The following is a 12,838-nucleotide window of genomic DNA, read 5'->3' on the forward strand; positions in this document are numbered from 1 at the left end:
TGACACACACACACAGGAGGAGGACTTGTGAAGGTGGAACAGGAAGCGCTTTGAAGATGCTGGCCTTGAAGCCTGCCGCGGTGTGGCCACAGGCCATGGGAGGCCCAGCCAAGAAGCTGGAGAGGCGGGGGGGTGGGTTCTCGGCTACAACCTCCAGAGGGGGCACAGTGCTGCTGACCCCTTCTCCTCTGCCCAGTGACACTGAGTCTGGACTTCTGGCCTCTAGAATGGTGAGAGAATGAACTTCTGTTTTAAGCCACTCAATGTGTGGTAATTTGTTAACACAGCCACAGGAAACTAATACAGAACTAAAGGAGAATGGGCACCAGGAGACACTTTGCCTTGGCCACCATCATATACCCAGTGCTCAGCCCAATGCCTGGCAGGTGGCAGGGCCCACAAATCTGTGTGGGATGAAGGGGCAGGCAGCCAGGCCTGCACTGACCACCACTCACCCCTCCCCACTCCTCCACAGTCCGGCTCTCTGCTCCCAGAATGCCCTCTACCTCCAGGTTTACATGCTTCAACTATCATCGCCCCAAGAGAGGGATACCTTTTGGTCTCTATTCCCTGGAAAAAGGACTCAGAGAGGCTTGGTACCCACCAGGTTCAATCAACAGAGAAATGCAATCACATTGTACAAAGGACTAATCTTGAGGTTGGGGCAGTTTCCATGAAAAGCAACAAAGGACAATCTAATAGGTGTTCTTTACAAAGAGCACCATTTCTGGGATCCTCACCACAAGCTCCCACACTTAGTTTAGTCCTCAGTCTAGTTGGGAGGTGCACACTTACTTCCCATTCACAGGCAGTTAGCGGAGGAGTAGGGCAGGTAACTTGCTCAAAGGCACATAAAGGTCAGTGATGGAGCTTGAATCCAGGGCTGCCGAGCATCAGTAGGTTCTGTCTCTGAATCCTGCCTGCCCTCACCGTCTGGCTCCATGCAGGAGGAGACAGCCCTCACAGCCACTGGTGCTGTCCTTACTTTAGCTTTGCTCTATGAGATGTGGGTGTTCTGGGTAGACAGAGACAACTTACAATGTTCTCAGCAAAACTTTAGTAGGAGTGTTGGAGTAAGAGGAAATAAGTCAGACAAGTACTCCTTTTCTTTTATTAATGAGTTGAGATACACAAAGACTTAATAGAAAGTTACACGAAAGGCTCACGCATTACCGAGACCTTCAGGATCACTGTCGTTTCATGACAATGGCCTCCTGTTAATACTGGGCAGCAGATGCTGGGCGGTCACGGTGCTCAGTAATTCAAGTATCTTTCATTCTAAGTAAACCTGACACGGAGTTTCTAATCCAATGGGCTGCTAAAGTAGGGAACCTGGGGCTCCAGATTTACCATAACAAATCTAAGGGGTCTTTGGGTGAGAGCTGCCACGTGTTCGTGGGTCATGCCTCCTGGCAAAGTGAGACAGGCCACACTAGGCTACCAGGCACACTTCACAGCCAAGTGCCACAAGGTCCTAAGAGAAACTGTCCAAGTGTCCCCTGTGTGGCAAAGGGCACAGGAAGCAGTGGCCTTAGCCCGAGACTGTGAGGGTAGGGAGGATGGGGAGAAAGGGAGCTCCCTTTTTTTTAAAGGAAGGTGCCAGAATTTTAGACAGAAATCTGAGAGCAAACAGTGGCAACGGCATGAGGTGAGGGAGTTTCAGGAATGGTGTGCTCCAGGGGATGAGAAGGGGGCACATTTCAGGAGGTCTGGAAAACCACTGGGAACACCAGGATGTCATTAAAGACACAAGTCCCATTGGGCTCCTGATTTTCCAGCCTGACCCTGCCAGGTGACCACGGAGAAGATGTACTGAGGGTACACTCCACTCTGACACGTCTGGAAGCTGCCCTGCCACAAGGGCCCGCAGTTCCCTAAAACACCAAGACTGTCTCTGCAAACTGATTACCCATCTCACCTATGGGGAAAATGAGATCATGGGAGATGCAGGCTGACCATTGGCTCAACAGCAGAGGCTGCGCAAGGCCATCCCTTAACCAGGTTCTGCCTCGGGCATTGTGGAGCTCAGCCAAAGGCTGAGTCCAGGATGGATGCCCTGGAAGATGGGGCCAGGGGTGGGGCAGAGGCACTGCTCCTGCTGGGTGGAGGGACCAGAAGCAGTTGAAACCCCTTTATCTGGTTATCTCATTAAGGGCTTTGTTCTAAGTTAACTGATTTGCTTCCATCAAGACTCCCTGCCCAGGGCTGTCTGTTGTGAATTACAGGCTGTGCAGAGGGCAAGGGGCAGGCTGTGCTGGCGGCGCTCCATGCCTGGCAGTTTCCCAGCAGCAGACCCCGTCCTGTGTGCAGAGCCTTGCGCACTCCACCACTCCCTGGATGCAGAGCATCTCCTTTCTTTCTTCTCCTGCCTGTCTTGCCTTTTCCTCATCTCCGACATGCAGCTTCATTCAAACTGTGCACAAGCTGCTGTGGATGTGGCTCAGTAGAGCATCAGGGTTGGAAAGAGTTTTGTCTTGTTAGTGTTTGAAATGGCCATTTGCATTATAGGATCTTGGAATCCCTGAAGTGCCTAATCTGAAATGTTCTTTGTTATCCTTCCTTTTACGGTCAGAAGAAAGGGCCATTTAAACACATAAAGAAGTTTGATTTTCCATCTAACAGAAGTTCCAACTGTTTCATTCTCAGCAGAATCGCTCTTTGGTTGGGCCCCTTGGTGCCGGTGATCCTCCTGAGTTGGGAACTCAGCATACTTCCAAACCTCAAGAAGAATCCAGGTGTCTTGATGTCCAGTTGGGTGATCACTTTCCCAGGGGTTTCTTTCTCCAAACAGTGGCCCTCCTACCTGCTAGGGATGCTTGTTTGCCTAGTGACCTGATTTATAACATATGGAAAACAAGGCCACTAGCCATGCCACCTCACCTTCTGACCTCCTCTCCAGTGTGCGCTGCCGTCCACCCCACCCTGGCTGGAAAAATCCAGTCGTTGCTCACCTGAGAGGGAGGTGGACATCGTTAAGGGGTTGGGAGGCTATTTCCTTGTAGAAACAGGTGTATGGGAGCCATGTCATCGCCCAACCTTCCTATCTCTTCCAATTATATATTACAATTAAGATCCAAGAGGTTAAGAAAAGAGCCAGAACTGCCCTTGTACTGTTCACCATGTAAGAACTTAATCACTATGTAAGAATTTGTTCTCCATGTAAGAACTTGTTTGTTATGCCTCAGAAGATTGGAGACTGACGAAAATTAGGCTTGGGGTGGATTAATGATTGTGCATTGAGCATTGACTCCCCTATACAGAATTTTATTGTTGTTAACAACCATTTGATCAATAAATATGAGAGATGCCCTCACAAAAAAAAAAAAAAAAAAAAAGTATACACTTCCAATGGTAAAATAATAAGTAACCGGGATGTAATGAATATAGTCAAGATATTGTAACAGCTTGGTATGGTGATAGCTGGTACCTAGAATTGTCATGTATATAAATGTTGAATCACTATGTTGTACACCTGAAACTAATGTAATGTAATACTGTGTGTCAACTACCCTTCAATAAAAAAATAATTATCTACAAAAAAAAAAAGAAAAGAGCCAGAAAAGCAACTTAATACTAAGTTTGCAAATGCTTAAAGGAGTTTGCTCAATTACTGGGCCTAAGAAGTAGAAGTCAGTTGACTCAAAGGGAAAATGGCTTCAGGTCTTAGTGCTTTAGTAACAACAGTATTCATCATTTTTGGCTAAGATTTAGCACTAGTTAGAGTTTCCTGAGTGGTGTCCACATGAGCTTACTTGGATGTGCAGAAACATACACATGTCAGTGAGTTTGTGTCCGAGGCACCAGGCTGCACAGGCGGTATGAGAAAGCCCTCTCACATGGCGGGGAGAGCACAGAACCAAACCCAGACCATGCAGAAAATAAATGATATGCAAAGCCAATCAGCCTACTTAAGTTACACATTTCCAGGATGATGAAAACTCCTTTTAAAACTGACATGCTCCTGCCAGCCTCTCCCCTCAGCAAAACAAAACTGTGTTTCCTAATGTCCACAGCCTCAACCATGGTCAAGCTTCTGTGTAAACACAACTTTCTTCTCTGCAGGTCCCAGGCCATCAACAGAGTCTGTCTCTCTGAGGCCCTGCTAACCTGGGTTCCCCCAGTCACTCACTTCCACATTGAGTTGAATTTTGGCACTGCTGGGAAGACTCAGTTAAAAACCAACAATAATACTCCAGACATATTATCAGAGAACCTGCTGAAGACTTGAAACTTCACCAGGCAGTGGGCACAGACCCCTTTAATAAAATATTGATCACTAAAATAATTTAAAAATCTACAAAAGACACCCAAGCTCAGACACTGTGGACTGGGGTGGCCGGGGGGCGCGGTGGAGGACTGGATCATGGCTTGTTGTGTACTCTGTACGTGGATAAGCACTTCCACATCAAACTAACACGATGTAGTTCGGAGAAACAACACAGCCACCGAGGAGGGGAGGAATGGGCGGAATCAACACGCGGGGCTTGGATGCCGCTTCTGTTTAGCGGCGTTTCTGGCCTCCTGCGGGACCTGGGAAAGCCTGTGCCCTTTCAGCAGAGCCAGATGCCCTCTCCCCCGGCCTCCCTTTCTCCCTCCCCGAGCCATGTCCTCAGGCCAAGGGCCGTGGTTAGAAGCGGCTCTCAGCGCGGTGAGGCAGAGGAGGGATCCCGAGGGCCGGCCGGCTCACGGTCGCGGTGCCCAGGGCCTCAGGCCTCTCACAGTATCACACACTGCAGTTTGTGGGCACCAGCAGCCCTGTCCCCCCGCCATTTGGTTTTCTTCTTCTTCTTCTGGCTTTTTTCTGGTATCTGTTGCCTGAAGGGCAGAAGAACAAAGTTAGGGTGAGCTCTGCTCCTCCCTGCCCCTCCTCCCTCCTCAGGGCCTACGGCCCCAACAGCCTGTGCCCGGTGGGGGTGCGTGGCGGGCGGGCTTGCTGCCCTCCACCCCGGGGGGCACCTGTCTGCTTGGCATCTCTGAGGCGAGGGAGGTGGGAAGGGGGAGTGCTCAGGGCCCAACCTGCCAGCCTGCCGGCAAGAACTCCTGACTTCAGCCCATGGCTACATTTATTTACATCGTGACCCACCTTATGTATCACATAGTGTTGGCCTTTGTTTTGATCTTTTAAATAAGATAAAAGATGAACAGAGTACAAAAGCTTTTTACATGTTTTCTGTTTTCTCCATGTCTAAAACTTTCCCTTGGAACTCCAGGTCTGTAACCAATACATCACATCTCCTGGTGAGGTGGCATATCCTACCTGGAGGCAAAATGCCTGGGAAAAAACCAGTTCAAGAGTACAGAACTGCCGCAAATACTAACAGACCATTGGCTACTGTGGGAGAAGGGCAGGAATGGGTGAAACAAGTGAAGGGGATAAAGAGGTGCAGACTCAATTACAAACTTATAAAATAAATTAGTCATAGGAATGGAAGTACTACACAGAGAATACGACAATACAATAATATTGCAATATCTTGGTATGGTAATGGGGGGTAACTACACTTACCACAGTGAGCATTTAGTGATGTATAAAACTATGCCATACATCTGAAACCAATATAGTATTGTATAGCAACTATATTCCAATACAAAAAAAGAGCGCAGAATTGCCGGTTAAAGCCTAAGGTGTTCGTCATGTAAGTGTAGGTTAATGATAAAAAAAAAAAGCAGTTCCTGTGTGGTGACCTCCAGTGAGTTCTACACAATGATATAAAGGGCATATAAAAGTGTAGGCAAAGGGTCTGTTTGTGTTTATACAGAGGATCAAAGCCTAATTGGGCTACCCCGAAAATGAACTAAGATACGATATGAAAAAGAACTTCCAACATCTGCACTCTCGGGAAGACTCATGCCAGAAGACGATCATCAAAAAACCCCAACAAAGATCCACGCACTGCGACAGCTGTAGATGCACTCATCCCACCAGTTCCTGGACTTGCCATGGGAATGAGGAAGGAGATATCTAAGCTGACCTGTGCATACAGTAAAACAACAAATTTGACTGGATCTATACTGTTGGAACTCAACCAAGAATTAGGAGAAGTGCAAATTGTAGCGCTCCAAAATCTTACAACCACAGACTATTTACTGTTAAAAGAACATATGGGATGTGAACAGTCCCCAGGAATGGGTTGTTCTAATTTATCTGAATTCTCTCAGACTGTTCAAGTTCAGTTTGACAATATCCACCATATCATAGATAAGTTTTCACAAATGCCTAAGGTGCCTAACTGGTTTTCTTGGTTTCACTGGAGATGGCTGGTAATTACAGGTATACTTTGGTTATGTAACTATACTCCTATTATGTTAATGTGTGTGCACAATTTACTTAGTAGTGTAAAACCTATACATGCTGAAGTTACTCTACAAGAAGATATGTCAAAGAAATAATCAATCTTCCCATGTTTTCTTCCGCCTGCTACTTCTATAGCTTTTCTTCTTCCTTCCTAATTACAACCCTTAAATAGAGTTCGTGCCTCATATCAAATTTACCGAGTATCATAATTCTTCCAAGTGGTAAAGATACCTCAAGACAAATGCTGGGCATAGAAGCCACAAGGCATAAATATGCAAAGAAGTAAAAAGCTAACCTTTTCAAACAATAAGGCTTCTCTCTCACTTACCAACTTAACATTTCCCTGTATGGCCCTGGAAGATGACTGGTTAGCCAGAGACGGGTAAGATTCCTCAAGGGAGGAACAACCTAAGACAGGCACAGTCGCAGGGGGGCCATCAGGTGAGAAATTGGGGATCAACAGAGGTGAGGCTTAGAACCTCACCCCCCCTGTTCTGAGAGAAATCTTCTCCATACATGGATGTTTTATTGCCCTTGTCTAGCTTGGATTAACACATAGTCTACAGGCACACACCTGATCATCTACATTTGCTCTCTTACAACACTAAACTGTGTTTTCTACCTTTATCTTGTATCTACCTACCACTTCAGCATTTTATTAAAAATAATAATAATAAAGAGAGAAATGTGGTATCCACATATAAATCAAGTATAAAAATCAAATGAGTATTCATATTTGAACTGTTTATAGTTCATAATGCATGAGCAAAACCGAAAGCTTCTGTGATGACTGCCCCTGTAATGTTCACCATGTAACTTATTCACTATGTAAGAATTTGTTCTCCATGTAAGAACTTGTTCGTTATGCTTCAGAAGATTGGAGACTGATGAAAATTAGGCTTGGGGTGGATTAATGATTGTGCATTGAGGATTGACCCCCCTATACAGAATTTTATTGTTTTAACAACCATTTGATCAATAAATATGAGAGATGCCCTCACACACACACACACAAAATATATATATATATACACACTTCCAATTGTAAAATAAATAAGTAACCGGGATGTAATGTATAGCATAAGGAATATAGTCAAAATATTGTAACAACTTGGTATGGTGATAGCTGGTACCTAGAATTATCATGTATATAAATGTTGAATCACTGTGTTGTACACCTGAAACTAATGTAATACTGTGTGTCAACTACCCTTCAATAAAAAATAATTATCTAAAAAAAAAAAAAAAAGCCTAAGGTGAAGGCTGCGTTATCACAGCTCCCACTGGGGAGTAATGAGATGAGACTGTGGAGTGAGAGAGAGAGAGAGAGAGAGTGTGTGTGCATGTGTGTGTGTGTGTGTCGGGGGGCTGAGAGGTAGCAGGCCAGGAGGTGGGCTGCTAGAGCCCCGTGTGGGACTTCTAACCAACCACAGCCCTGGAGCTCACCAGCACGAGGTAAGAGATTCGACACCTGGGGTTGAGAACCAGCGGTTAGGCCGCTGGGTGGGCTGAGGACTTAGGAAATGGGAGGGTGGGCGACAGGGAGACCAGCTCCAGGTGATTAAGGTTTGGGCCCTGACCATGTGAAGGTTCTAGAGACTCTGGATTAGGATCTCTGACAATGCTTGGAAACTGTCAGTGGGTGGGGTCCAGAAAGGAGACATACATGCTATGGCTGACAAATATGAGCCTGGGAATCAGAATGGGTGCTGTTCAGGTGAGATGTCAAGGGCACTCTGCCCAGGGTGGAGGTGCTTTTCATGGTGCTGCCAGCTGTGGGGTTGGGAGAAAGACCACCTAGGCTGGGACCAGGAGAGGCCAGGAGGAGGCTAAGTTGGCACCTCAGGTGGGAAGCCACTTCCCTGTGGCTTGTGCAGCCGATGCCCACAGGTAGGGCAGAGGCAGGTGGGAAGTTTGGGGGAAGAGATGGATGGAGTTACAAGAAGTCCAAAAACAGGCTCAGGAGTACCAGCCTCGGCCTGGGAACAGGGAGCTGTGTTCACCTGGCCCTGCCAGTGCCCCTCTTGCTGCACAGGCTCTGTTTGCAGGGAGGGGCCGCACTCACCTGATGACCCTAACCAGGTCGTGGAAGGCTTTGTCGACATTGAGAGGCGGGTCCTTGGCACTGGTTTCTATGTACGGAATCTGCAAGGCATGGCTCAACTTGGTAAAAGTGGCACTGAGATCCACAAAGTCCTGTTTTTCTTTGTGTTCCACAAAGCCCTAAAAATGTGAATTCTCCAAGGGCCCAAGGAACCGTGTACCCTTACAGCTCCAGCAGCCTACGTGCCCCTTGGTGGCTTCTAGCTCTTTAAGTTTGGAGAGCCTTATGGACAGCTTCTCTGAGCCCCCCTTGTTCTCGAGTCACAGAGATATTTAATAAACCCCTAAAAATAGAATAAAAGGATCTTTTTTTTATAGTTGAAGACCAACTATTTATCAAACTAAATATGCTCTCATACTATTCAGTTTTCTTTCTGAGGTGTATTTCTCCACCGTGGGGGCGCTTCTGCCCCTCTCCCTGGGCCCTCTAGAGGGGACTCAGGTGGGAAAGGCTGCAGCAGTGCTGGGTCATGAGCAGGACTCTGCCCCCTGGAGACCCCTGGCTGGTCTGTACCTTCCCAGACAGCCTGCCAGCCCCACTCTTGTTTGATCTGCATCCCCAGTCTGGAAGCTCATTGTTTACAAAAGGCTCGTGTCTGCATGTTTCAGGCTGAGGAATCATCACCCAGATGAAAGGCAGCGGCACACTGGGAGATGTGGGCCAGGTGACCCCATAGGATGGTTATGAGGGTTGTGTCCACATCCAGCCTTGGTCCGGCACAGGGAGACCAGAGGCTCCATGAAGCTGGGAGAGTCCCGAGCATTCATATTCTCCTACAGTGGGGACCCCACAAAAGCAGGAAGGACTCCCCCCACCTCCCTACAAGTGGAAGGAGTGTGGGGTTCACACAACATGCACAGGCTTCCCTAGATGAGATGGAGGTAAGCCACTTGCAATTAAACTGAGGAACTTTGGTAATCATCATAACCCTTGTCTGATTACAAAATTAAGGCATTTCATTATAACACATTTGAAAAAAGAAAAGCACAGCGAAGAAAATAAAAATGATCAACACTTTAAATGCACGGGTTGGTGGTAGTAGGGGAACAGGGTAAGTTGTTATTTCAGAAGAGTACGCTGTGAACGACTGATTGCCCAGAACACATTGTAATTATATCTTTCCGTCAACTGTCACCATGGGAGACTGGACGTTCACACACTGCTGTGGCTTCTACCAGAGCTCTTGCAGCTGACCCAGATGCAAAGGGCAGAGCACAAAGGGCATGGCTCAGACCTCTGACATACTCATTCAGCACATGTTTGAGCTTCTGACAACACTGAAAGGAAACTGCCCTCCATTGTAGGCTATCCCACTGTAGGCTATTGGAATGAGTTGACTGTGAGCTGTTTGGCCTCCCAGGTCTCCCTGACCACACTTAATCCTCAAGTCAGCCCTCTGAGGTAGGCAAGTAACTCTTTTTGCAACTGGGAGACTGAGCTCAGAGTGGTGACATACCTGCCCACGGCCACATGGCGACCAGCAGAGAATCGAGGTTTCAGCCAGGTGCATGTTCCACAGCCCACCTGGCCTCCCACGACAGGTGGGGGTGCCGAGGTCAGCTTCAGAGCCTCTCCCCGGCATGCTAGCTGCCCCTCAAACACCCTGTGAGGTCAGGACAAGGCTCTTCCCGGAGGAATGTGCACACCCAGAGGGAAGCGGGAAGCAGGGAGGCCCCTGCAGCTGGGGCGCACTGACCTGCAGCCCCTTCATGTCCTAGAATCCCGCCAGCTCAGGGAGCCCTGGCTTCCAGAGGCCTCACGCCACTGCTGTCTACCATCTCATGTCACCACCTTGAGGTACAGGAGCTGCAGTGTCCCCCAGGGCCTCAGATATCCTCTGCCTTCCTTCTGGGGGTCCTGCCTCTACCACTGAAGAGATGCTGATGTGCATTATCTGGGTTCTTGGAACTGAAGGATTTCAGCAGCAACGAGACAAGCTAAGGGAAACCCTGTAACGAACAGTAGTCAGTCCAGCCATCCGACTCCACCAAAGGGCTAGGAAGTGCCATCTTCCTGCATCGGGTGGCACAGCCTGCCTGGGGCAGCTAAAGAGGAATTTGCTTTGTGAGCTCTAAAACTAGGATGTTGTCTATAGCAGCTCGCGGAGTCATCTGGTCAAATGACACATGAAGTGGTAGCATGTGCTGTGGGAGAAATGACATGCCTGAGGGACTGGAGACTGGGTGCTAGCGGGGGCGCAGGGGGACTGCCCACCAGCTGGGAGGCCCTGGGAGATACTTAGCCTCTGGTGCCTCATTCCCCATATGTGCAGAAGGGGCCACTGCGGCCTGCACAGCACCCCTGCCCAGGGCTCCTTGGAACGGACACCCAGGAAGGGGTTGTGAGCAACCCTCTCAGGGCATCATACAGCTGGTTGTGAAATGCAGATGACTCTGCAGGCCTGATGCCCAGGATGTGAGCCCCGGAGGTCCCTGCGCTCTCCAGGAGGCCTGCATCTAATGCTAAGCCCAGCTGTCGGTGCCCACCCCTCATCCAGAGCCTTCTGAGCAGCACCTACCCTGGTGGGTCACTCCCTCCTCCTCCAGGCCTCTTTTTTATTTGGCTTCCGTGACACCCCACTCAGGTCCTCATACATCCTGCTCAGTCCCTTCTGGGGCTTCCTCATCTCCCCCCATTACAGTATTGAAGGGTCCCCAGCCTCAGTCCCACAACCCCTTCCCTTGGCTCTCATGGCTTTAAACTCTGTGCTGCCAGTTCCCACTCTTCTCCCTCCACACTGGAATACCTCACTGCCGTCTCCACTTCTCCACTTGTATCTACTCAGCTACGCAGACTAAACAGATCCAGAGTCAGGCTCCTGCCCGCCCCTCCCTCCTGATCCACCCTGTCCCTGTGCCTCTAGTCCTCTGAGCTCTCAAGTGCTCAGGCCCAGAACTGTGGAACCATCCTGGTTCTTTACTTTCTCACCCTACATCCAGTAGATGAACAAATCCTTTTGGCACTCACCCGCTTCCCAGGTGCCACACGGGTCCACACCGACGTGTGTCTGGGTCAGGGCAGCAGCCCCGAGCTCGTCTCCCTGCTCATGGCCTGAGCCCAGCAGACCGCCCCGCAGAGGGGGCTTCTACAGACCTGACCCGTGAGGCTACGGCTCGGGCGGACCGGTGCCGGGGAGGGGTGGGAGGAAGCCCCGTGGCCCCAACCAGCACCATTTAGAGGGCAGAGGGGCATCACAGTGAACTGAAAAAAAAAACAAACCCAAACCCCAAGATATCTGCTGCCATTCACTTGTGTAGACGTCCCCCCAGCACTCGGGCCCTATCACTGTGCGGCCAGGGCCAGCCTCAGCTTGACCACTTGTAAGATGGGGATAATTACCTCTACCTCAACATTCGGTTGTGAGGACTAAATGCTCCCCCCGTGCGATCCTGGCACAGAGCAGGGCATGAGGAGCAGCAGCTGCTGGGGTGTCCGGAGCATAATCAGGTGGCTGGCTCAGAGATGGGCGGGAGCCCGTGCTGCACTTCCCAGAGGCAAGTCTGCTGCATGGTGGCCAGGAGATGGTCGGAACCATGGCTGCCAGCCACTGAGGGCACCTGCTCCCCACAGCAGAAGGCGACTGGCAAGAGGGTGCTCTGCTCTGCTGCCTTGTTTCAGAGACTGTCCCCATTTCATCTGCCCGTGAGGCCTCTGTGGGAGCCAGCCCACCACCTCAGGGGCCCGAGTTCTGTGACATAGATGGGACTGCTGGGGTGATGGGACATCAACTGTTATATGTCCCCTGAGTCCCGACACACACACACACACACACACACACACACACACACACACACACACACACACACACACACACACACAGACCTACATTGTGTTTGGTCGCCATTTCTTTTCCTTGATCCCTGGTGATTTTCCTCAAATGCATCAAATCAACTTTGTTGGCCACGAGGATCATCGGGAATGACTCTCTGAGGAATAAAGGAAGGGCAGCTCTGAGGTTTTGCCATCTGCCCCCCACCCCAACCCCAGCAAAGGCAGGGCAGCCACCCCAGGCAGGACACAGCCCAGGGGCCTCCCACTTGGCTTGGGACTGACTGAAGCACCCCCTCCCTCCACGCCTCCAGGCAGGGGAAAGGGGCCTGGGGCCTGCTGGCTGTCTTGGTTTGATGCCTGGGGCTTGCTGCAAGGAGAGCAAGGGGCCGTCCGGGATGCCTGGCTCAGCCCTGGCAGTGAGGGCGCCACGGGGTTGCTGCATCAGGCTGGGTTCTCGGCCCTGCTTCCTCCCATCTCTCTGCTGCCTGCCAACCTCGCAGAGCTGCTGCGGCCGCCAGCAGTGGCTTGTGAAGAGCACCAGAGCCAGGGGCTGGCACACAGCTGGCACTCGGTGAATGGCAGCTGCCACATCAGGGCGGCTCCCAGGAGAGGAAGGTGGGATCATGAGGCACGTCTGCCTTAAAGATTCCTGCCAACATACATGGCCA

At 50.0% G+C, this 12,838-nt stretch overlaps 1 protein-coding gene across 2 annotated transcripts in view; it reads right to left on the bottom strand.

Moving 5' to 3' along the window:
* Window positions 1–4,201: 4,201 nt before the first annotated feature.
* The window catches only part of MRAS (muscle RAS oncogene homolog), a 61,653-nt gene continuing 53,016 nt past the window's right edge, over window positions 4,202–12,838 (bottom strand). For both annotated transcript variants that reach the window (XM_057498796.1, XM_036904274.2), the window contains 3 exons: window positions 12,226–12,325; window positions 8,361–8,440; window positions 4,202–4,815 (listed from right to left, as the gene is read on the bottom strand). In XM_057498796.1, coding sequence (XP_057354779.1) covers window positions 4,716–4,815; window positions 8,361–8,440; window positions 12,226–12,325 — 280 coding nt within the window. In that variant the 3' untranslated portion in view covers window positions 4,202–4,715. The remainder of the gene's footprint in view (window positions 4,816–8,360; window positions 8,441–12,225; window positions 12,326–12,838) is intronic.

Source organism: Manis pentadactyla, chromosome 1 (assembly GCF_030020395.1).
Source record: "Manis pentadactyla isolate mManPen7 chromosome 1, mManPen7.hap1, whole genome shotgun sequence".
Classification (NCBI taxonomy): domain Eukaryota; kingdom Metazoa; phylum Chordata; class Mammalia; order Pholidota; family Manidae; genus Manis; species Manis pentadactyla.